This window comes from Crocodylus siamensis, chromosome 1, assembly GCF_052110815.1.
Source record: "Crocodylus siamensis isolate JL-2025a chromosome 1, ASM5211081v1, whole genome shotgun sequence".
Lineage (NCBI taxonomy): Eukaryota > Metazoa > Chordata > Crocodylia > Crocodylidae > Crocodylus > Crocodylus siamensis.
In genome coordinates, this window is record NC_143395.1 from 422,099,573 (window position 1) to 422,125,185 (window position 25,613).

Here is a 25,613-nt window from a genome sequence, read left to right on the forward strand (position 1 = left end):
TGCATCTTCCAACTAATAAGTGACACACTCATGCATGCCTTGCATTTGGCCGTTTGATACACCCTGTCTCCAGGTGAGGAGTCCCTAGGCTGGACTGAATCCTGAGGGGATGCACTGGTGCAGTCACGCCTTGCTTTCAGACCAGACTGTGGAAGCAGTATCCAAGTATCAGGACTATTCTTCAGTCCCTGAATCAGGTAAGGATTCCTCCCCTCTTCCTTTCCCCTCTCCTTCCATACTCAGTGGCACATCCCCTTCCCTCTGCACCCATTTCCCTGCTTCACCTGCTTCTGCCAGAGTTGCACCTGCCCCACTCCAGTTGAGCTGTCAGGGGAGCTAGACTCAGCTCAGAGCAGCAGCAGTCCTGGAAGTGGCCAGGTTCCTCTTCCCTGTTTGGTCTCGCCAGGGGGTCCCCAGGTAGCTTCCCAGGCTTAGGGAGGGGAAACACATCTACCACCATGGCTGCTGCCACTACCCATAACTCAACTCTGCTCCCTGAACAGCCCAGATGGATTGGGACAGGAGCAGCTCTGGAACTCCTCCTGCCCCCAGGTTAGCTGGGGAAAATGGGAGTAGTGGGTAGGGGAAGGGGTGAAAAGGAAGGCAGGGGGAAAGTAAGGCAAAGCATAATGGGGGCCTGTGGTACCAAATTCAGGAAGTTTTAAAAGTCCCTGGCTGCTTTTCTTGCATCATGGTCTTACAGTCCTAGTATGCGAGTGGGAAGGGGAGGAAACTGGTATTGGGAGTGGTGCATCTACTCCTGCAGCACTGATTGCTGCTTCACACCCCTTTTGCAGAATTCAGGACCTGCCCATGTCCCCAGGTGAACTGTGCTAATGTTTTTCTCCCTTTACTGTCATATACAGCACCTTTGAGCCTGGATATGTCTCACTTCATCTCCCAGGCTTTGGTTTTCATAGGGCACTTTTACATGTGCCCTGGTGGTGGTGGGGGGGGGTGCACTTTAATCGGAGTGCCTCTGAGAGCTGCTCTAAAGTGCTGCAGCATCTTATGTGTCAGGATCACTGTGCTTAAAAATGGTGGTGGAGGCACTTGAACTAAGGCTTGTTCAATGAGCTTTAGTTCAAGCTCCCTCAGTGCCATTTCAAAGTGTGGGGACACTGAAAAATGAGATGCAGGATGCCGCTGGAGCACAGTAAGTACAACGTTACAGCAGACTCAATTAATCCAGTCTGCTTTGACCTGCTGTAGTTACAGCACATGTTATAATACCTCTGTGTCTACTGTACAAATCCTCATTCAATTAATCCAGATCCACCCTGGCATAAACCAGAGTAAAACAAAGCCACAAATATTGTCCTACTATAGTTTGTTTTAATAGTTGCTGAAAGTCTGAAGTCACCTTTTGACCGATGGACCGTTTCCCATATCTCATCCAAGGCAGCTTTCAAAACCCAGCTGAATGGGAACTGGCAAGCCACAGACGTGTTTGGGTCTTCAGTCATTGATAATACAGCAATCTTAGCATCAGGCTCTCTTGAATAAGAAAAATGGATATTACAGATGAGAGTTTGCATTAGAACCTTATATATATTGTTTTCTGGCTATATCCCAATCTTTATGGGTTGGCACAGGCATCCTCTCTCTCAAAACACTAATACAACACTGTAAATTGATTGCATTCATACACAGGCATGTGTCAGTCCTGGGAAGACTGTGAATTTAACTTTTTTTTTTTCAAACTAATATGCAGTTCTGTCAAACCAGAAACTGCTTCCAGGAAATGGGTTTTTTCAACAAATGTCTTGATTCCAAACATTTTTAAAACAGAAACTTTAATATTGTAAATAAGAACATTCATGTTTTGATTCAGTAAAACATCTTGTTTTCAATTTGTAGCTAGTTTATATTAAAGAAAGTTTCAGCATTTCAAATAGTTTCAAATTGAAAGGATACATTTCAATGGACTGAATGGCTTCCCCTACAGGAGATGCTTACTGTGCAGTGCTTATGACCACTGCACAGTAGAGTCCCGTGGCACAAACCATGATGTGACACCACTGCACAGGAGTAATGAGCCACTGTGCAGTCAGCATCACCAAGGAGCCATGTGGGGAGGCCACGGTGCAGTAATGCTGGTTACTGCACAGTCCTTTAATACTTGTGTATGCGAGTAGTAACTGACTGTACAGTAACAAGTCCACAATCAGCATCCTGTGTAGATGCAGCCAATGTGAATGTTTTGTGATTGATTAGTTTTATGATTGAAAAACAGATATTGCAAAAAATCTGGTAGGACAAGAAAACCCTTTGTCTCCATCTGTGACTATAGGGTGAATCCCCACAAGTGGAAATGTGCCTTTCCCCATCGACAAACAGCAGCAGCATAATATGTGCTGGGGAATGCCCATGAACACGTGGTCAGCCTTGTGGCATGTTGCCTAGGTGGGGTAGGGGTGGCTGGGGGCAGCACGTTGCCTGGCCCCAGCAGTCTAACCTAGGGTCCTGGGGGCTTTTGGGGGCTGCAACCACAGAGATCCATCAGCAGGCAACCTGGCCAGCAGCTGGAGTGTGGCTGAGTACAAGGGGAGAATGACGTCCCGGGATTTGCTCGAGAAGCATCTATGGATGCAAGCCAGACTTTTGGTCACTTTACTAGCTGTAGCATCGCATTGCAGGCTCATGTTCATCTTGTGGTCAATGATGACCCCAAGTCTCTGTCTTCTGTAGTGCTAGCCAACGTAGCACTGCCGAGCCTATAAGGGTGCTGGAGGTTTTTCTTCCCGAGGTGGAGAACCTTGCATTTTTCGGTGTTAAACACCATCAGGTTCTCATCCGCCCATTTGCTGAGCCTGTTCAGGTCAGCCTGGATCACTTGCTTGTCCTCTGGCGTGGATGCTTTGCCCCAAATTTTGGTGTCATCAGCGAACTTGGCCAGTGCACTCCTGACTCCAATGTCCACATCATTAATGAAGATGTTGAACAATATGAGTCCAAGGCCAGAGCCTTGGGGGCCATTGGTCACAGGACACCATGACAATTGACTTTCAGCAATTACTACCCTCTGGGTCTGACCACGGAGCCAATTTCCCAGCCAGCAGATCGTGGTGGACCCAAGGCCACAATTGGCCAGTTTCGCCAAGAGGTGATCATGGGATACCAGATCAAAGGCTTTTTTGAAGTCAAGATATATGACATCAATCTCTTCTCCCTTATCCAGGTGATAGGTCATCTGGTCATAGAAGGAAATGAGTTGACCCTTACTTGCTGGTATACTTAATCTTCAGAAATGATTCATCTTGGAACATCTGAAGCCAGAGGCTGGACCGTGGAGTCTCTTGAGAGATATAATTCAGATTGTTGTTTGCATCAATTACTGCTAGAATTTGGGCAAACACATTTACCATAATATCTTCTATATAAATCCAGAGTGCATGCCTTAAAAAGAAGGGAAAACATGTCATTTAAAATGAGTTTTCTCAACTCTTTCCATCCACCCCCAACTTTGTGTCTGCAGCAGGGCAGCTGTGTAGGCACAGGATCCAGCAAGTCCAGTTAATAAAACACAACTAAATTCCAACCTCTATGTTCAACATGAGATAAACCAAGAAGTAAAACTGTTATTGGACTGATGGAGTCCTGCTACAGCAGCGGTTCCCAAACTGTGGCTTGTGACCTCAAATGCAGGTGGAGGACTGTGGGTTGGGAGTGAAGGGCCATGCTGAGGAAATGGGGTCATACTGAGGAAGCACTGCTCTAGAGGACTCAGGATACACTGACTCCATAGTACAAAGTGACTAACTATCATTTGGCACTAGTAAGGCCTCACTTCAAGAACTGTATCCAGGAGGGCTGTGCGCAGCTTTGGTCCCTGATTTGATTTGGTGGAGATTCAGCCCAATTCAGTGGCCAAATCTCTGAATCCAACCAGAGGACCCTTTAATCTCTCCGAATTGATTTGGAGAGATTTGGAAAGATTCAGTGATTCAGACATAGACACAGCTTTAAATGTATTTTCTACATATCTGCAGATAGCAGGCAGCTCATGAATGCTGCAATGCTGGTGTGGATGGAGCATCCCACAGGAGCATGGGGGGCTCCCCAGCGTGCTTGGCACCAGATCCAGAAGTGGAACAGAAGCACTTCTGGTCCACTTCTGGGTCTTTTGGGGAGTATGCTGTGGGGCTTCCCTGTGCCCCCTGGCTCAATGACTGGTGCCTTCTGGGTCTGTGGGGGCACCTGGGGTTCCCCTGCAGCTGACTGCCAAGCTTGGGGGGGGCACAGAGAGGGCCACCAGTGAGCTCCCTGATGGACCCAAAAGTGGACCAGGTGTACTTCCAGTTCACTTCTGAGTTCACTGCTGAGCACACAGGGGCAGGGGAGGGAGGGTGGCACGCTTTTGTGGGATGCTCCATCTGCTTCAGCATCACAGCAATCACGAGCTGCACTTGGTACCTCAAAGTATGTAGAAAAAACATTTAAAGCTGCGTTTATGTCTGAATCGCTGATTCTCCAAATCAGCATCAAATCTTCAGATTCAGCCAAATTGAATTGGGGACAGTGATCCAAATCAACGAATTAAATTACTGGCCCTGATTCAGACTGAATTCAAATTGAATAGGGCCCTTTTTGCACACCCCTAGTATCCAACTTTGGACACTGCAAGTCAAGAAAGACATCAATAAATTGGAAAGAGTTCAGCAAAGCAACAAAATATGACTTGCTAGAAAAAATTGGAAGAATTGGAATTATTTAATTTGAAGAGAAGAAGACAGAAGATGGATTTCATAGTAATGTTCAAATACCTGAAGGTAGGTTATAAGGAGGGCTGGTGATAGACTGTTTGAGGTGACTTCATGGGACAGGATGCTATGATTTGAAATTGTAACGTGGGAGACCTAGGCTGCATATAAAGATGAACTTTCTCGTGATGAGGGTGGTTAAGCACTAGAGCAAATTGCTTACAGAGGGCATCATATCTCCACCACTGGAAGTTTCTGAGATCAGATTATGCAAATACTTGGCTGGCTGGGTGAGTTTAGAGAGGGATGATCCTGTTTTTTTTCCAGGGTTCTAGAGTAGATGATCTTGTGAATTGTTTTCACACCTATTTTTTTATGTTTCTATAGAGGTCGTTACCATATATCAAACTTCTCACTCTCCAATCTGAGACTTTTCCAGGATAAATTCAATGATGTGACTAGAGCCTATCACCTCTTTTTTATATTCCAAAAAATGGAGCTCTTTGAGAATCAAATGGTTAATGTGTTGATGCTAGCCAAGAACACGACATTTACCTGAATGAAGTGCCTTCAAGTATAAACTTTCCAGACATTGCTTGATGGAAGGTCCATTCTTTAGGTTTAAGACTTCTCTCTTCACGTTCTTGTAAAAGGTGACAAATTCTATTTATCAATACTCCCATAAAATCCTGGGCAACTAGCCATAAACAAAAAAAGAATTACCAAATAGGAATGGTTAAAATTTTCCATGAAAGCATCTTCTCTGTGGAAAAAGCGTGGTCAGCTATGTGAAAAAATCTAAAACAATAAAAGCCTTAATTTGTCTGTCTGTCTGTCCATAACACTTTTGCCCAACTACGCATGCCATGATAAAAGCCTTAGTCTGTCTTTCTGTCTGTCCACAATGCTTTTGCCCAACTGTGCACATGCCAATTGGCTGTGCTGGCTGGTCAGCAGTAGGGCGGGGCCAGCTGATCTCAAACAGGAGCCCCTCTGCTGGTGCTGTCTCCTCCTGCAGTCTCCAGTGCGGGGCTCCTCCTCCCACCTCCTCAGAGGCAAACCCCTCCCCCCAGAAAACTATGAGAACTTTAGAAGTGCTGAGGCCAGCTGAGGAAAAGTATAATCTCCCCCACCCCCATCCCCCACGTCACCCCCACTGGTGAACACAAAATGACTGAGTTCAAGATCCTAAGGGTAAGAAAGAAAGAGGGCAGCAGAATAAAGATGCTGGAATTAAAAAACCCCCCAGACTTTAAAATGCCAGTGAGTTCAAAAAAGCAAACTCAGGGAATTGGTAGTTAGGATCTCCCAGTGTACAAGGCTGGAGGTAGAAGCAGTTCAGGACAGCTGATTATATTTAAGAAGGCTGCATTAAGAGTGTAGGAGCAAGCTAATATGATGTGACTGAAGAATGGAAAGTGCAACAGGAGACTGACCTGGCTAGATGGTGATCTGCTCAATGAATTGAAACTCAGAAAAGAATCCTACTTGATCATATTAAGAGAATGACGACATCATACAGGCATGCAGGGAGAAAATTAGGAAGGCGAAAACATGAATTGAGATGCAAATGGTAAGAGCCATAAAAGGTCACAAAAAAGGATTCTACAAGAATTTCATAGATTTCATAGATTTCCATAGACATTTGGGCTGGAAGGGACCCTGGAGGATCATCGAGTCCAGCCCCCCACCCCAGGGGCAGGAAGTCAGCAGGGATCATAGGATCCTATCAAGAGAAGCATCCAAATGTGTTTTGAAGGCATTCAAAGTGGACGCTTGAACCGCCTCCAGCGGCAGTCTGTTCCAAACCTTGGGGCTCGGACAGTGAAGAAGTTCTTTCTTATGTTCAGCCTGAATTGGTCGCGGTGGAGTTTATGACCATTTGATCTTGTCATCCCTTGGGGGCTCTGGTGAACAGTCGTTCCCCCAGATCCTGATGAGCAACCTGATAAACTTCCAGGTGGCCACCAGATCACCTCTGAGCCTGCACTTTTCCAGGCTGAATAGCCCCATTGCTCTCAGCCTCCCATCATAAGGTCTGTTTTCCTGCCCTCTGATCATGTGCGTGGCTCTCCTATGCAAACTCTCAAGTTTCTCCACATCCTTTTTGAATTGTGGAGCCCAAAGCTGGACGCAGGACTCCAGCTGCGGCCTAACCAAGGCCGCGTACAAGGGGAGAATAATGTCCTGGGATCTGCTTGAGAAGCATCTATGGATGCAAGCCAGCATTTTGCTCGCTTTACTAGCCGCAGCATCACACTGAAGGCTCATGTTCGTCTTGTGGTCAACCATGACCCCCAAGTCCCTTTCATCTGTAAAACTAACCAGCTTAGCACTACCGAGCCCATATGCATGGTGCAGGTTTTTCCTACCAACATGGAGAACCTTACATTTGTCGGTGCTGAACACCATCAAATTTTTGTCTGCCCATTTCATAAGTCTGTCTAGATCCACCTGGATCACCCTCCTGTCCTCAGGTGTGGATGCTTTACCGGAAAGTTTGGTGTAGTCGGTGAACTTGGCCAGTCCGCTTCTGACACCAATGTCCACATCATTGATGTAGATATTAAACAGTATAGGCTCTAGAACAGAGCCTTGTGGGAACCCACTGGTCACAGCACACCAAAACGATTGGCTACCATTGACCACCACCCTCTGGGTCCTACCGCAGAGCCAGTTCCCTAGCCAGCAGGTCATGGTGACGTCAAGGCTGCAGTTAGCCAGTTTAACCAAGAGGTGATCGTGAGATACCAGATCGAAGGCTTTTTTAAAGTCAAGATATATGACGTCAATCTCTTCCCCTTTGTCCAGGTGATAAGTCACCTGGTCATAAAAGGAAATGAGATTGATCAAGCACATCAGAGAAAGCTTTGCAACCACCTGGATTTGGCTGAGCGCTCCTCCCATGAGATATCTGGGTAGTTAAATTCTCCCATGACAACCATACACTAGGATTGTGCTGCCTCAGCCAATTCCCTGGTGAACTCCTGGTTGAGGTCTCAGAACTAAGAGGAAGACCAAAAGAAAATGTTGAACATGGAGGATGCCCATTATTGTGAAGCACCCAGAGAAGAACAAGGTGATCAGGAATAGCCAGCATGGATTCACCAAGAGTAAGTCATGCCTGGTCCATTTGATTTCCTTTTATGATAAAGGTGATAGGCTTGACAGGTGGGCGGGAGTTGCAGATGTGATATACTTTAATTTTGGCAAGACTTTTGTTATAGTCCTTCAGAGAATTTTCACTAAGCAGCTAAAGAAATACAGACCAGATGAAAGTACTATAAGGTGGATACATACCTGGTTGGATCATCATGCTCAATGAGCAGTCATCAATGGCTCAATGTCCAGCTGGGAGGAGGTATCAAGTGGGGTTTCCCAAGAGTCTCTGCTAGGTCCAATATTGCTTACCATCTTAATTACTGATATGGGCAAAGGGATTGTGTGCACTTGTAGCAAATTTGTGAATGATACCAATTTGGGCAGAGTTGCAACATTTTGTTGGGTAAGGCTGGAATCCAGAATGATGCGGACAAAATGCAAAAGAGTCCGCGTTTAATCAGATGACGTTCAACAAAGATACATACCAAGTCCTACACTTGGGATGGAATAATTTCAAGTAGAAATACAGACTGTAGTATGAGTGGTGAGGTTGCAGTACTGCAGAGAAGGACTCAGGAAGTTACAGTAGACCAAAACTGAATAAGATCCAACCAAATGCTCCTGTTGCCAAAGAACTCTCCCACCCCTCCCACCCAACAACAACAAAAAAACCCAGTTTAGTCAGTTGTATTAACAGAAATGTCATTTACAAATCTAGCAAAGTGATTCTTTCACTGTGTTCCGCATTGGTGGGCCTCACTTGTAGTACTGTGTCCAGGTCTGGGCCCCAAACTTTGAGAAAGATGTGGGCAGTTTGAAAAGACTGGTGGAAATAAAAAAATGGCTTGAGGTCTGGAAAGCATGACTTATGAGGAAAGGCTGAAAGAACTAGGGTTATTTTATGTACAGAAGAAAAGACTGAGTAGGGATTTGATTACAGTATTCAAATACTTGAAGGATGGTTATAGAGAGGACAGAGATAGCTCTTTTTTCTGTGGCTACTGGAAACAAAACTAGGAGAAAGGTCCTTAGATTTCAATACTGGAAAGTTTGGTTGGAGGACCAAAGGACTGGGTGTGGCTGATATGGAGGCCATCGGTGGGGTGCCTGGTGGGGGGGAACCCATGCCATGGAGGGCTGAAGCCCTGGTCCCAGAGAGCTGTAGGGGGCTAGCACCAGGACAGGGCCAAGGATTAGGTACAACACAGTGTGTGGGCCAGAAAAGAAAAACCAAGGAAACTGTGGGTCCACTGTTAAATTGCCAGAAGCAGCTCTTAATAGACAATGCAAAGAAGGTGGAACTACTCAACATCTACTTTGTTTCCATTTTCACATAAAACCAGACACCTAATAAAGATGATATGGATAAGGAGGGGAATAAACTGAGAGATGCAAGAAGAGATGCAATTTGCAAGCATCTGGAGGAGGAAAGGCTGATCACAAGCAGCCACCATGGACTTACTAAGAACAAATTGTGTCAAACAAACTTGATCTCCTTCTTTGACAATGCAACTATTTGGGTGGCCAAAGGGAAAATGACTACTTGAAATGAGTGACCTGTGTCAGCAAAAATTTTGATTAACTGCTGACAACACAGAGAGTTAGGTCTGACATGTGCAGACAAGCCCTACGAATGGAAAATTCCACAGCATGCCGAGCACGTGCCCCCTGGGTGACCCAAAGGCTTGTCAATCATGCCTGACCTACTTTTCCACCATACGCATGCTCAGTACTGGCAGAGATATGAAGCAATCTGACACGCACATGCTCAGTTCTAACCGCAGAATGATGTAATTAAGACTAGAAAATTCTTCTGAGTAAGCAACCTGATTGGCTACTTGGTTGCTATAAAAGACTTGTGAGCCCCCTACCAGGGGAGGAGACTGGACCTGAGAGCGGAGACTGCTTTTAGCAGAGACTGTCTCACAGGGAGAGATCAACCCGATCCTGAGAGCAGAGGTTGCGGCTGCAAGGACTGCTCCTCAGGAGGACTTTAAGCCCACCCGTCTTCTCACCGTGTGGTTTTTTGCCATTCTTTTTTGACCTCGATCTGATTTTCATGTACGGATCTTATGGCTACCAACCTCACTTCTTTATTCAACCTCAACTATGATCCTGATTCTCAACCATCGGCTACGACACCATTACCTCATCATCTTGGCTTCAACCTCGACACCGTTCCTCGACCACCTGTTGTCCACTTTGGACTGGCGTCATGACATCCTATGTGTTACAGTTTTCGTTGTTTGTTACCCTCATCAATAACCTGATGACCAGTCCTGGGACTATCGAGTCGGGCAGCCGCACCTATCCCTCGGGGTAGAAAGCAAGGGCCCGGCTTGGGAACCCCGTGGGCCAACAGTCCCCTTTGTTGTTTGTTGTAACTGTAACTGAAGCAAGCTTCTCTGCCTACACTCCAAAAGCGTAAGTAATAAATCATCTAGTTTTGAAACTGCATGAGTCCGTGTACCACTCAGAACTCCTCGCCGCTAATCCCACCTGTTCCGTATCCGATTCACCACTTGGCCCACTGTGACCTTGGGGTCTTTATTCTCCGACAACCTGGAGGAAGAGCAAGCAGGAGGAGGTGACAGGAGAGGTGCTCTCATACTTCCTGAGAAATCAGGGCAATTGACTACTTACTCCCGGTGTCTGTAGACAAATGCACAGAGCCTGGGGATCAAGCAGGAATAATTGGAAGCCCTCACACAGTCACAGAACTATGACATGATCGGAATAACAGAGATTTGGTGGGAGCTTGCATGACTGAAGCACTGTCATGGATGGGTACAAAGTGTTCAGGAAGAACAGGCAGGATAGAAGAGGAGAGGAATTGCACTTTATGTAAAAGAGTCATATGATTGCTGAAATCTCCAGTATGAAACTGGGGACAGGTCTGTTGAAAGTCTCTGGGTTTGGTCAGAGGGGAGAGCAACAAGGGTAATGTGGTGTGGGCTGGGGGTCTCCTATAGAACACTAGACCAGGAGGAAGTGGTAGATGAGGCTTTCTTATAAACAGCTAGTGGAAGTTTCCTGATCACAGGTTCTGGTTCTCATGGGGAGCTTCAGTCATGAACATCTGCTAGGAGGGCAATACAGCAGTGTGCAGGCAATCCAGGAAGTTTTTGGAGAGTGTTTGGGACAGCTTCCTGGTGTAACTATCTTATAGTTTTTAGCAAAGACTTTATATTATTTAGCATATATCCATTTTATATTATCTTTGTATAAGAGCATGTATTTTATATTACTTTCTCTCTTTTTTGTATAACTGCCGTGTGGCACGTTCACATTTATGTAACCTTGAGGCCTGTGCTGTTAGTCTAAATAAGTGCCTGGTACTATGCTCTGCTAGCAGTAGACCCCTCACCTGTACTCTATAAATTTTACCTCTTATCTAAAAGGTGTCAGTATTACAGAAACAAAACTTGTGTAGAAAATCTACCCAGCAATAATTATGTAAAAGAAAATCATCCTATCTCTGTATACCATAGTTAGTGTCATAGAGGCAGTCCAACAAACATCTATAAAAGGCAAAAAAGAAAAAGCAGCAGAGACGACAACTGGAAAACTCTGTGGGCCTGATCACCCCGCAGACCGGTTCTCAGTCTCCCCGCCTGGGCGTATCCCAGCGAAGATAAAGGCCTCAGAAATCCGACAACCGACAATGATTCACTGTGTTACAGTATTGCTTTGTATTTCCCATTCATGAGCCGTTGACCAGTTCTGGGACTTAAGGAGCCGGCAGCCGCACCTAGCTTTGGACTTGTTCCACTGTTGGAACGCAAGGGCTGGCTCTGGAACCTCGTGAACCAACGGACACCCTATAGAATATCCCGTTCATGAGCTGTTGACCAGTTCTGGGACGACGGAGCCGGCAGCTGCTGGCTCTGGAACCCCGTGAACCAACAGACCCCTTTAGTATCCAGCATACTGTAACTGAAGAAACATCGGAGACTCCGCTTCTCGACTGCCTCTCATCGTAGCTTAGACAGCATACCTATGCTTGCTATACTTGTATTTACCGCAACTTCGTTCCAACCGGCCTCCCCTCTTACTTGTAAGAGGGTGAGGCCAGGTGAGTGAATAAACCTTTTTATTTTACTCTATATCTACTCCGTAATAACTTTTATTACTAACATTCCATATCAATGAGCCGTTGACCAGTTCTGGGACTTAAGGAGTCGGCAGCCGCACCTAGCTTTGGACTAGTTCCACTGTTGGAGAGCAAGGGCTGGCTCTGGAACCTCGTCAACCAACGGACACCCTATAGATTAAGAGACACTAACTACTTACTCTAAGTCGTCTACTTGTGCCAACTCAGCGAACCTCGAGGGCGGCTAAGAGCTACCTCAATTCTGCCCCACAAGCCGCGCGCTCGCACAACTCCGCAAAGCCTGCGGCTCCCCTAAGCGGTGCCGGAGCCGCTAGCCCGGCATTTCGCCACACCTGGTGCGAGTGTCTTGACCTACTGCTCACAGAGAAGAATTGGTGGGCAATGTACTAGTGCAGCATTTCTCAAGCTTTTCCATTCCACAGCACACTTACACAGCCTTTTCCACCCCACAGCACACCAGCCAGATGTGGAGCATGGGTGGGTGGCAAGTGGCTGAATGTGGAGCGGGGTGTGAGGTGGCAAGCACCCAGATGTAGAGTGGGAGGAGGGAACTGCCGCAAGGCTTGCTGGGGTTCAGTAGTGGTGTGGTAGTGGCGTGGTAGCAGTGTGGAGTGGCAGTGGCGATACTGGCTGTAGCCATGCCCTGCCAGAAGCCACCCCCGCCCCCCCCTCAGTTCGATGGCACACCTGGTCATGATTGATGACACACCAGTGTGCAATGGTACACCAGTTAGGAAATGCTGTAGTAGTAGATGGCAACTTGGTCCGAACCAGCCATGAGTTGATTGAGTTCAGGATCCTGAGGAAAGGAAAGATGGAGAGCAGAAGAATAAGGACCCTGGACTTCAGAAAATCAGACTTTGACTCACTTAGGGGATTCATGGGCAGGAGCCCCTGAGAAGGATTTGAGGGGGAGAGGAATCTAGGAGAGCTGGCTATAGTTCAAAGAAACTATACTAAAAGTGAAGGAACAGACCATCCTGATGTGCAGGAAGACTAGCAATTATGACAGAAGACCAGCCTGGCTTAGCATGGAACTCTTCAGTAAACTAAATCACAAAAAGGAAGATTATAAGAAGTGGAGTCTTGGACAGGAAGTATAAGAGTATTGCTCAAGCATGCAGGCATGAAATCAGGAAGGCCAAAGCGCAATTGGAGTTGCACCTAGCAAGTGATGTGAAGGGGAACCAGAAGAGTTTCTATAACTGTGTCTCAGATTAAACAGGCAAGGTCAATTCTCAGACTACTGCACAGACCAGCACAGTTTGGGGAGGAGGGGAGAAGCCAACAATGGTACAAGAACAGGTTAGAGACTATTTAGAAAAGCTGGAAGTGTACAAGTCCATGGAACCAGATGGGATGCGCCTGAGGGTGCTGAGGGAGTTGGCTGATGTGATTGCAGAGCCACTAGCCATCATATTTGAAAAATCCTGGCTATCAGGAGAGGTCTCAGATGACTGGGAAAAGGCAAAGGTAGTGCCCATATTTCAGAAAGGGAAGAAGGAGGATCCAGAGAACTACAGACCAGTCAGCTACACCTCCGTCCCTTAAAACATCATGGAGCAGATTCTCAAGGAATCAATTTCTAAGCACTTGGAGGAGAAAAAGGTGATTAGGAACAGTCAGCATGGATTCATCGGGGCAAGTCATGAAAGAACATGAAGCAGATGACAGAACAAGGAGAAATGGTCTCAAGTTGCAGCACGGGAAGTTTAGTTGAGATATTATGAAGAACTTTCTCACTCGATGATAGTAAAGCAACACAAGAGGTTACCTGGAGAGGTTCTGGAGTCTCCCTCCTCAGAGGTTTTTAAGACCAGGATAAACAAAATCTTGGCTGGGATGTTCTAGTTGGGGCTGGCCCTGCTTTGAGTAGGGGGATGAACGAGATGTGACCTCCTGAGGTCCCTTCCAACTTTAATTTTCTATGATTCTAATGGAATATTTTGAATAAAGTATATTTGGACTACCACAAGGCTATTAACAAGAACCTATATAATCTTTTCATAAGGAACTTGGCAAGTTCAGCTTGCAGATAAGTTTCTTAAGAGAGGACATGACACATGATAGCTGTTTTCAAATACTTGAGGATGACCATGAAGAGAGAAAACACCTTTTCTTCCTTGCTGCAGAGAGCAGGGTACAGACCCATGGCTTGAAGTTGCAGCAAAGTAAGATTGGATATCCATAAAAAATAACTTCTTCCCTGTTAGAGCAGTGAGAGAGCAGAATAGATGCCTTTGGAAGGTGTGGACTCTCCATCAATGGAAGTTTTAAGAAGAGGTTGGACAGTCACTCATCAGGGATGATCTAGCTGCAGATCTGACTATGGTCTACTATGGGGATTTTCTAGGCTTCTGGGCTTTGCTTGCTGCATGGAACTGGGAAGGAATTACTCCCCCAAAACCACTACATGTCAGGTGGGTTTTAGCCTTCTTCAGAGGCTCTAAATGTCAGCTACATCCAAGGTTGGGAATTTTTATTCTGGTGTGCCAGTGCTCCTGCTGAGACTTAAAGCTGGAGTTTCCTTTCTACATGGGCTCAGCCTCTGCTCAGAGTCAGACCAATCACCACCTTTGGGATCAGGAAGGAATTTTACTCCACGATCAGACTGGTACAGACTTAGGGGGCTTTTACCTTCCTCTGTAGTGGGGGCATTGCAACCTTTGCAGCAACAGGGTATTAGCCATGATGGCCCCCCTGCTTTACCCTTGATTGGTTAAGGTGCAATATCTTGTATTGTGTCAGGGTTGACTGTACAATTCTGCTAAGAGGTTAAAGAATGCATTTGGATGAGATAGTTTTGATAGGGATGATCTCGTCATAGGCAGGGGTTGTACTAGATGACCTGTGGAAGTTCTTTTCAGCCCTACTTTTGTATGATTCTAAGCTGACTTTAGTTTGTGCTCACATGCAGTTTTCTTCTGAGCTGGGAATAGTGCATCATAGAGAATCTGTATCCTTGTGGTGGCTCGCTTCTGGTTGTCCTTCTTGTCCTCCAGCTGGATCACAGCTTTCTGAACACACTGCTTAATAAGGAACTCAATGTCGAGCAGCTGCACCTGAAAAGGCAGCCATTTCCAAACTGTAAATGATATTTCTTAACACAGTGAAGACACATCCTAGTCAGGGGCAGGCAATTACTTTGGGCAGAGGACTGGTTAAGTCATTAAGGGTCATGTGAGAAGTAGCCAAGACCAGATAATTATGAATTTTCTAAAATTTTTAGGGGCCCTGCAGACCGGACAGAATGGCTCGCCAAGCTACATCTGGCCCGCAGGCCACATTTTGCCTGTCCCTGCCTTAAGTACTAAGGCAACCCCCATTGCTAAAATATATATAGCATATATGAGCTGTTAATGTGACAAAATAATCAGTAAAGCTAACTGCACTCTATCATGTATTAGCAGCTGCATCACAAACAGGTCCAGGGAGGTGATACTTCTTCTCTGTGTGGCATTGGTCAGGTCATAGTTGGAGTACTGCACTCAGTTTTGGGAACCGCACTTCAAGAGGGACGTGGATAACCTTGAGAGGGTCCAGAGGAGGGTTACTTGTATGGTTGGGGACCTGCAGGTAAGGCCCTACGAGGAGAGACTCAGGGACCCAGATCTCTTCAGCCTTCATGAGATAAGGCTGAGAGGGGATCTTGTAGCCATTTACAAATTTATCGGGGTGGGGTGGGGAGCAAGAAATAGGAGAAGCTCTGTTTACCAGGGCACCCCTTGGAATAACCTGGAACAATGGCCACAAATTGACAGAAAACAGATTTATGTTGGACATCAGTAAGAACTTCTTTATGATAAGGGATGCCAGAATCTGGAATGGGTTTAAAAGGGAGGTGGTGCTCTCCCCTATCTTGGGGGTCTTTAAGAGGAGACTGGACAAGCACTTGACTGTGGTCCTATGACCCCAGTGCTTTCCTGCCCAGGGAAGGGGGTTGGACTCGATGACCTACTGAGGTCCTTTCTGATTCTGACAACTATAAAATTTTGAAACTTGACAAACTTTCATATCTTTGGGCTCATATAAACTCCACAATTTTTTGCCCTTTCATGTGCTGCAACTGCGTGTCTATTTGCACGAGTGGGATTTCCCAATGCTTTAAAAGTCTTGTGCATTAAACTAAAACTCATCAGATGTAGTTTAGTTTGGCACACCAGGAATTAAAGCATCGCTTCCATGCATTCACTGTGTGCAAACACAAAGGCACTCAAAGACATGTAATGAGCCTCTTTGTCCACCAGATAGTGCTACAACTTTTTTGTAGTTCACCCCTTTGAATTGCTATCACTTTCAAATTGCTTCTGCTTTTTAAAACTAACACTCCTTGGACATAGGTTTTTATTTTTGTTTCTTGTGTGGTTTGCTTACTCCCTGCTTCCACAGCTGTGTGGCAGGGCATGGGCATGAGGTGGGTGCAGGGCCCCAGGCCTGAGGGTCATCACTGGATGATCCTGCTTTCCTGTGATGCCAGCCAGGGACCCGGCTTAATTCATCTGGAAATCTAATGCATACAAACACAGATGCAATGCTCCAAAATAAACAAATTAAAATTTTAGAAACCTATTTAATTTAATGAGGTTTAAAACTCGTGGTGTGTACAGGCGCCCTTTATTTTCACAGAGCGCTGTGAGGCAGATCATGCTTTGAGCATTTACATGCATACATTTTCATGCTCGTGCGTGCCAGAGATCCAGAGTGTCAGAGATTAATCAAGTCTGCTCTGCACATGAGCTGACGCGCATGGTGCTGCATCGCTTGCAGTTGCGTAAGTGGCAAAATGCATGTCAGCATGGAGAAAATGACAGAGGTATACTTTTGAACCATAACACCTTCTATGTATTTTAGTTCAAAAGGGGACCGCTGACATTTTTGTGTGCTGACATGTATTTCACAACTTATAGAACAGCAAGTGACACAGCACTAGGTGCTTTTCAAAGCACCCAGCACTGCAGCACTTGCATGTATAAAAATGCCGATTATGCCCATTCTATGCATGGGGGTGGAGATACAGAGACTGAGGGATGGATCTACAGAAAGACATCTACAGATGCTTAGTGCTCCAGCATCTCAGTTCCATGTTGCGTATTGATCCACTGATCTGTGTGGGGCACCTGGGAACCCAAACAGTGCTTGGGGAGAACAAACTGGCTTACAGTGGTATCTTCCAAAGTAGTGATGAGCAGGGGACATCCTGAGCTGGTCAAGGGACCAAGTGAACAAGCTCTGCTCTGGGTGGAAGTGCCTCTCCATGTGGGAGTGATAACCTGATGAAGCAGGGAAGTGATAGGATCCCTGGTGGCAGGCTTGGAATTGGGGCCCAGAGAGATTTGGAGCAGAAACTTATTTCACTTTGCATGCTGTAACAGGGAACCCTTACCTTTCTTGCTAGGAAGAGGGGGCATAGCCAGGCAAATGGAAGAAAGTCTGACAGCAAGGGGCAGAAGGTATAAGCTGCCCATGTAAACTGAGCCACTGGCTGCAAAAGGCCAGCCTGCTGATGAGTAAATCGGCAGCACCTGGGCCCTGGGAGCAGCAAACTGAACAAAACTGACTGCAAGTAGGCACGTGGCTGGCCTAGCAGGGTACCTGGGTGAGGAGGGCTATGGAAACTTGCATTCGGTAGGAGGACCAAAGGATACAGAGAATCAAGAAGGGGTTTATATTTGAGTTGGAACTGTCTGGGTTGGTGTTTTGTGTTTAAGTTCTATCAGGGGTTTGAGGGGTAGCTACAGGGGAGGTTTGGAGGCCATATGACGCAGTACTAGAGGCACTCTGCAGGACGAGACCTGCTCTGGGCAGGGACATGAAGGGCTAAGGCCTGGAAGCTGAGGTCCAAGGCAGTGAGACAAGGGGCAAAAGCTGAGACAGCTGAAACCCCAAGAATTTATTTGAGGCCTGAGGGCATGGGTAGCTGCCTTAAAGGGGAAGCATCCATAGGGAAGCATAGAGACTCCAGGATTAAGTTTGGGTGAGGAAGCTCAGGGATGGAGCCAGAAAATGGGAAGTACCACAGAAGCTACTCCTGGCCCCCAGGGACCACTTCCCCAGTATATTAGCAATAACATCAAAGGCATACCAATTAAGAGACTGGAAGTGGCAAGGGGGATGTGGGGTGATGAATGGGTCTGACCCAAGCAGGTATCACATGCTGGGGAAGATTTGTGAACCTGCTATATATGCCCTCAGGGAAGTAGCTCTGCTGTGTAAATGCCATTTTTGACACTTACAAATGGCTTGTGATCCTATACCATAGCTGTATAGATGTACAAATCTACTGAATACACATAAAGGCTGTACTCTGGCCAGGAAGAAACACATATATGGCCCTGGCTTCAGTCCTGAGACTGGGTTGCACCTGGGGTTACAGCTGGCACATAGCTTGGAAAATATTGAGTTCCAGAAATGGTGGCACAAGTGTCATTTGGTCATATAAAGTGAAATCAGATTTTACTCTCAGTGTAGTACCTCATGTCTGTACTGTGCACACTAAAAATGCCTGTGACAGAACAGGACCAGGACCCCTGCCTCTGCATACTCTCAGTCATGACTGCAGCTCCAGCTCCATCTCTGGTCCCTTTCCAACATGAAGACTTCAGCCCCCTGCCCAGCCAGGCAGGAGCAGGAGCTCTAACCCCAGGTCCAACCCAGTCTTAGGCTCAAGCCAGGGCCAGAGCTGCTGTCATGCTACTTCTGCTGCCTGGCCAGGCAGGGACTGGGACCATCATGTGTTCCAGGCTCTGGACTGAAGTGGGGCCAGAGCTGTATCAGCAGCGGTGTATACAGAGGCTGTGAGGACATCCAGTGGTTGGGGGGCCAACAGGTGGTAGGAGCAGATGCTGGGCCTTTCACTGACCCTGAGCCTGGGTCAGGGCCCGAACTGGAGCTACCGCAGCCAGCCCCCTCCCCACAACCCTATTCTCAAATCCAAGTTGAGAGACCTTTTTCCCCTTGTTGACTTGGGTGGGACCTATTTTGGGATTTGAGTAAATATGGTATACAGAAATCTATTTCACACAGTAAGAAAGAAACTTACACTTTCCTCCAGAGAATGACTGACACTTTCCGTGCATCCTGGCTTGGTTGAACCATCTAGGGACACAAAAATCATGTGCAATTTTATATTTCTTGTCTGTTACATTGAACAAAGAATCACATGTGACAAATATCAAGTCACATAGACAATTCATGGGGTTTATACTGAAAACTTGGCACACCTGAGCGGAAGGTATGGGAGGAGGCAAAAAATGCATCAGAGTGGGGTTTAAAGCCAGAAGATCACTACCTGAATGAAGACCCTGCCTAGTACTCTTCGTGAAAACCTCAGCAACTGTAATGTTGGAGAGCTGCCCTAAACTGGCTGAAAAGTGTTCAGGAGGCAGAAGTTCATCCAGATGGAGAGAAGTCCACTTATCTGTGGAGGAAATAAAGGATAACAGAATCAGGAATCCTTAGGCCAGAAGAAACCACTATTAGCAACCACTCCACTCTTCTCCATTCAGAAGCCCTGAGAATGTCATTAGGTCCTTCATCTAGCGACCAGTAAGTTGCGTTTTATTAAATCTTCTCTTCCTAAAAGTCATTCAGGCTTGACTTGAAGACATCAAAAATTGGAAGTTGCCCCAGTTACTCTGGCAGTTTTTTTCCCTTATAAAAGCTCTCACTGGGCACATCTACAAGTGCACTTTAATATGCAGTAGCCTATTTTACTGTACATTAATGCATCACGTAAAAAAAAAAACATGCTAAAATGCAATAGAAACACGCTACTCTGCATTATCACTAAAAAAGCATGCACTTTTCCTACTGCACATCAGGGAAGCCTAATGCTCATTTCTTTAGTATCTCAAATTAGAAGGTGCTTATACACAAGCCCAGAGCTGTTCCAGTGCATTGGAATTACAGAATGTCAGAGTGGACTCGATTAATCAAGTCTGCCGGAGCATGGTGATTATTGACTCAAGTCAGTCTCCTTGTCTCATATATCAGCATCCTCACGGACACTTTATCTAAAGGTCATTCCCCACCATTTTTAAGTGTGGGGATGCTGATGCATGAGATGTTCTGGGCGCTTTGGAAATGTGCATTAATGAACATGTAGACGTCCACTGATGCATTTTCTCCAGCCCTCCAGGCCATATTTGTGGCTTTTCTCTGTCCCCTTCTTCATTTTCAGTGTCGTTTTTTAAAACGTGGTCATCAGAAATGGATTCTGAATATAGTAGGTCAAGTGCTATTTCACTTTTATGCCACTAAGTCTATTTACTCAGCAGCAATTAGCTAATGATATAATTTAGATTCTTCTTCCAGCTGCATTTCCACTGGGCTGCGTAAGCTCTGTGGCAGAATAAGATCACCCAGATAGATTTATAACAGTAAGCAGGTCCTCAAAAGTGTTCAGAGATCAAACACAATTAGCCCCTTAGACAGAGAAGGTGGGCTCCTCCCTCTCTCAGCCCAGTAGCCTAATGGTCAGAGCACTTGCTAGCAGAGCGTGTTCCAGCCCTCCTCTTGAAGCACTCTGGGCAGCCAAGAGGGGAAGATGTATAAGGGGACAGTAGTAGGAGAAGAAAGCCTGGAGGGTGGATCTCATGAGCTGAGCACAGAACTGCGGGGCTCAGTCTGGCTGCTGTTATGCAGCCTGTGCTGAGCTCCATGCTGCCACAGCTATCCTCCGATTGCTACCCACATTAGCAACTTCACAGCTCGCTGGGAGATCTCTGCACTGCATCACAACCTGCAGTGCAGACATACTATAATTTTACCCAGCTCTTCCCCTGTACTTTCACCTGCACATAAATGGGGTTTTTACTGCTTGGTCACATTGGTGCTCTTGTGAGTGCTGCCCTACAGCAAGATTTGAGTTCTAAAAGTTGCAGTAATTGAAATACTCACTTAAGTTTTCAATTGAAAGCAGCCACATACTCACCTCCACTGAACGCCATGTAGCTGGACCCACCCTGTATCCGTGGTACTTTACTTATAATGACAACGTGTGACGAGCCTGGGCTTTGTGATTTTCTTCTCTCATCTATTATACAGTACCTGAGGGGGTGGACACACATAACTCTTAAACTGGTTTATATACAGTTTAAACCAGATGTGGACAGACAGGGCCCAGAAACAAAGTATCACTGATTGGGAACCGTTTCACAATTTCTGGGGGATCAGGATTCAAACACAATTGACAAATGAATTATTCCCAAATGTCACTGATTACAAATCAGTTCACAAATGTGTGTGAAGTTCTGCGATGTGTCCCAGACCAACATGGCTATCAAATACATCCCTGAAACATGGAAGATGGCAAATGTAGCTGATTTGGGATCATAAACTTCATACATACGGAAACTTTTTACTGTCTTTAATTTTCCCCAAGCCAGATGAAGGTTGTGTGAACCCAAAAGCTTGCAGAATTTTTTTTTTCCAATTTACTTGGTCTAAAAAAGGTCTCATCTCTGAACCAGGAGCTCTACATTTTTGCATTTCTTTCTGTGAAGTTCTGTAGCTCTGATGTTAGGTGGTGGGAGTGAGCACCAACCCCAGTGTGCCTTGCAATGCGTGAGTGGAGGAGAGTGCTTGCACCTATGCTTTGGAGGCTTCAGGAATGGGTGAACGGTGCATTTTATCTGTTCTGGTTTCCCTACTCTCCTAAACATGAATTCAGTGAACTTCTATAGCCTGCAACTGAGCTGCCTGACTTTTGGGCAGGAGGGGCAGTGCTTGACCCCACACTCTTGGGCTCCCTGGCATGAGGTTGGCATGATGACAGGCCATGTTTGAGTAGGAAGTGAGGTCATAAAAGGTTGTTCTGGAGTCCCAGGCCCCCACCCATGAAAGACAGCAGTTGCTGGAGAGGAGCTTGAGCAGTCTGACTGGCATATGTTCAGGTTTGGGGTGTGTTAATGAGGTAAGGTGGGCGGGGTGTGCTCAGGGCCAATGTGATTAGGATACATCACTACTACAGTGTAGACCAGCCCTCAGAGACTAACCTCTATGCTCATGTTTCACTTTGCTACTGACCTGAACCCTGAAATCATAAGAAAAGTTGCTTACTTAGCACAGGCCAGGAGCCTTTTGCTGCTCTGTGGCTCATCAAAGTTGAACTGGACAAGGAGCAATTTCTCTCCTGGTGATTGTCTGAAAAAGTTACTGCAAACAATAAAGAAGTCTCTTTAAATTCTTTTCTAAAGATCACATCCAAAACACATTGTAAAAACATGTCCAAGATATAACCAAACCAAAATAAGTTGCAACAAACCCTTTTGTTACCTAAGTTCCTGACGGAAGGCATATTCAGTCTCAAACTGACTTAGAAAGACACAGCAGATCCTATTTTTCAGATTCAGTTTCTTTGTGACCATATCTATCTCTCTCTGGTTTAGAAGTCTTGCATGCGTAGAAATCTACAAGAAGGAAAGGATTTCTATGTTTGAGTTGGCTGTGGCACGAATCAAAAATACAATAAAAGGAAATAGTTTGAAGTGAGTTTGAATGGCTGTCCAGTAAAACAGCCTAGAAAATACATTACCCCAACTAGAAAATGGTAACTTTTCACTGGAAAAGTCAAACAACACCATCTCCTTCATCACGGTGCTCTACAGTTCTCGAACTTTAGGACAAGTACTGAATCCAAAGTGAGAGAAAACCCTACACAAACCCTTGCCTCATTCCCTGAAATACAATGCCCTTACTGAGCTTGGACCTTTACAAGGCTTGAAACAGCCTTGGCACAGTGACACATGACATTCTTATATGGAACATGGAAAAATGTGAGCTAGATAGAATTACTGCCAGGTGAATATGGGAGTGGGTGCATAACCACAAGCAAAGAGTAACCGTACCTAGATTGAAAACAAGGCAAAATTCCCTTAATTTCACTCTTCAACTGAGAACAGAATACAATTGACTCCCCTTCATGATTTGCCCTTCCCAGGTTGCCATTCAGATGCCTGTTCCAGAAGCTTCTTTTTCCCTACTGTGATAACAATGATTTGTTTACCCTGACCCAGGGCTGCTTCCATCTCAAGGCCTTAAAGCATGAGGCACTTTACATGTGTTTTTTTGAGACAGTAACAGATAGGGCTGTGTGAAGCTTTGGATCACTATTTGGATTCGGGGATGATTCGGATGATTCGGAGGCCGAATTTACAAATCCAAATCGAATCAATAGAAGCTTTGGGCTTTCCAAAATGATTCAGAGCTTCAAACATTACAGTGGGGTGAAAACTGCAGGGGTGCTAGCTCATCCTGATACCACAAAGCCTGCCAGATTTCAAGGAGATAGGTGCATGGGTTTCTGGGAAACTACACCACAAACTGCTGACAAGCAAAATGCATGACATAGGTGACACTGAGTGTGTGTGTTAAGGCACATCAGGGTGAAAGCTGCAGGCCTGCTAGCCCCTGCTGAGGCCACAAAGCCTGTCAGCTGTCAAGGAGATAAGTGCAGTGGGAGTCTGGGTTCTGGAGCCCTGCACCTCTGGCCGCAGGCAAGCAAAACTCATGACATGGGTGCTTGTGGGACTATGTGTGTGTTCAGGTGCACCCTTCCTGATGCTGGGACCTCTGTACCACATGACAGTGTGCTTCTGTGAGACCTTCTCTCCTACAGCCTTGGTCTGGTCCACCACTGTAAACGGCGGCAGGTCAAAATAACTTAGGTGGCTCAACACCAATAGCACCAGCAGCATCAAAGGTACCAGACGGAACTGTTACAGAACCTTTCTTTTTATAAAGCAATTGACAGCAAGAACTAAAGATCTTGTGTTGGATATATGTTACTTGTAGTGTGTGATAGCTTATCGCAAAGCTTCCTCTCGTGCATGGATAACCTCTATCTGACTCAAGAAGTCTACGGGCCAATGAGAGGTAAAGTGCTGCTCAGCCTGGTACTGGCAACCAGGGACGACCTAGTCAGTGACCTAATGATTGATGGGAAGCTGGGAGACAGTGACTATGAGGTGATCACCTTCAATCCACTGTAAAGCTGGCAAGTCAGTCAACAATACAGAAGTCCTTGACTTTAGGAAAGCTGACTTTGACAAGCTCAGAAGTCTTGTCGGTGAAGCCCTAAGGGACCATGACCCTAAGGGGAGGGGAGTTCTGGATGAGTGGTTGCTCCTCAAAGATTCCCTGACCTCCATCAATGCTGACCTCGTGAAGGAACACCTTGAGAGGCTGGACACCTTCAAGTCAGCTGGCCCTGACAATATGCACCCCAGAGTACTCAAGGAGCTGGCCTGCATCATAGCTCAGCCCCTGGCATGGATCTCTGAGAACTGCTGGCACTCTGGTGAAGTGCCTGAAGATTGGAAGAAGGCCAAAGTGGTGACTATCTTCAAGAAAGGGAGGAAAGTGGATCCAGCAAACTACAGGTCCATCAGCCGGATTATCAAGGAGGCCATCCTTAACAGACTAGCTGATAACAATATCCTGAGGGATACCCAGCATGAGTTTTTAGTGGGTAGATCTTGTTTGATCAAAATCATTTCCTTCTACGACCAGGTGACCTATCACCTGGACAAAGGAGAGTCGATTGATGTCATATATTTTGACTTCAAAAAAGCCTTTGATCTAGTTCCAATGATCACCTCCTTGCAAAACTGGCCAACTGTGGCCTCAGGTCCACCACAATCCGCTGGCTGGGAATTAGCTCCATGGTCGGACCCAGAGGGTGGTGGTTGATGGAAGTCAATTGTCAAGGTGCCCTCTGACCAGTGGGGTCCCCCAAGGCTCTGTCCTTGTATCCATATTGGTTAACATCTTCATTAATGAAGTGATCATTGGAGTGAGAACCAGACTGGCCAAGTTCGCCAATGACACCAAACTTTGGGGCAAAGCATCCACGCCAGAAGATAGGCGGGTGATCCAGGCTGACCTGGACAAGCTCAGCAAATGGGCGGATGAGAACCTCATGGTGTTTAACACTGAAAAATGCAAGGTTCTCCACCTTGGGAGGAAAAATCTGCAGCATCCTCATAGGCTCAGCAGTGTTATGCTGACCAGTACTATAGATGAAAAGGACTTGGGGTCATGATTGACCACAAGATGAACATGAGCCTTCAATGTGATGCTGTGGCTAGTAAAGTGACCAAAATGCTGGCGTGCATCCATAGATGCTTCTCGAGCAAATCCCAGGACGTCATTCTCCCCTTGTACTCGGCCTTGGTGAGGCCGCAGCTGGAGTACTGCATCCAGTTTTGGGCTCCACAATTCGAAAAGGATGTGGAGAAGCTTGAGAGAGTCCAGAGGAGAGCCATGCACATGATCAGAGGTCAGGAAAACAGACTTTATGATGACAGGCTGAGAGCCATGGGGCTCTTTATCCTGGAAAAGCGTAGGCTCAGGGGTGATCTGATGGCCACCTATAAGTTTATCAGGGGTGACCACCAGGATCTGGGAGAATGACTGTTCACCAGAGTGCCCCAGGGGATGACAAGGTCGAACAGTTATAAACTCTTGCAAGACCATTTCAGGCTGGGCAAAGGGAAGAATTTCTTTACTGTCCAAGCCCCCAAGGTCTGGAATAGCCTACCATTGGGGGTGGTTCAAGGATCCACATTGAACTCCTTCAAGAAAAAATTGGATGCTTATCCTGTTGGGATCCTATGACCCCAGCTGACTTCCTGCCCCTTGGGCAGGAGGCTGGATTTGATGGTCTTCTGAGGTCCATTCCAGCCCTAAGGTCT

The 25,613-nt window shown here is 46.2% G+C and overlaps 1 protein-coding gene across 1 annotated transcript in view; it reads right to left on the reverse strand.

Moving 5' to 3' along the window:
• LOC149875606 (E3 ubiquitin-protein ligase rnf213-alpha-like) overlaps positions 1 to 25,613 on the reverse strand; it is a 137,517-nt gene that overhangs the window by 100,441 nt on the left and 11,463 nt on the right. The window contains exons 2-10 of the mRNA XM_090031798.1: positions 22,195 to 22,328; positions 21,979 to 22,074; positions 20,852 to 20,967; positions 19,208 to 19,336; positions 18,959 to 19,014; positions 14,831 to 14,981; positions 5,259 to 5,400; positions 3,226 to 3,399; positions 1,364 to 1,497 (exon numbers count right to left, since the gene is read on the reverse strand). Coding sequence (XP_089887924.1) covers positions 1,364 to 1,497; positions 3,226 to 3,399; positions 5,259 to 5,400; positions 14,831 to 14,981; positions 18,959 to 19,014; positions 19,208 to 19,336; positions 20,852 to 20,967; positions 21,979 to 22,074; positions 22,195 to 22,328 — 1,132 coding nt within the window. The remainder of the gene's footprint in view (positions 1 to 1,363; positions 1,498 to 3,225; positions 3,400 to 5,258; positions 5,401 to 14,830; positions 14,982 to 18,958; positions 19,015 to 19,207; positions 19,337 to 20,851; positions 20,968 to 21,978; positions 22,075 to 22,194; positions 22,329 to 25,613) is intronic.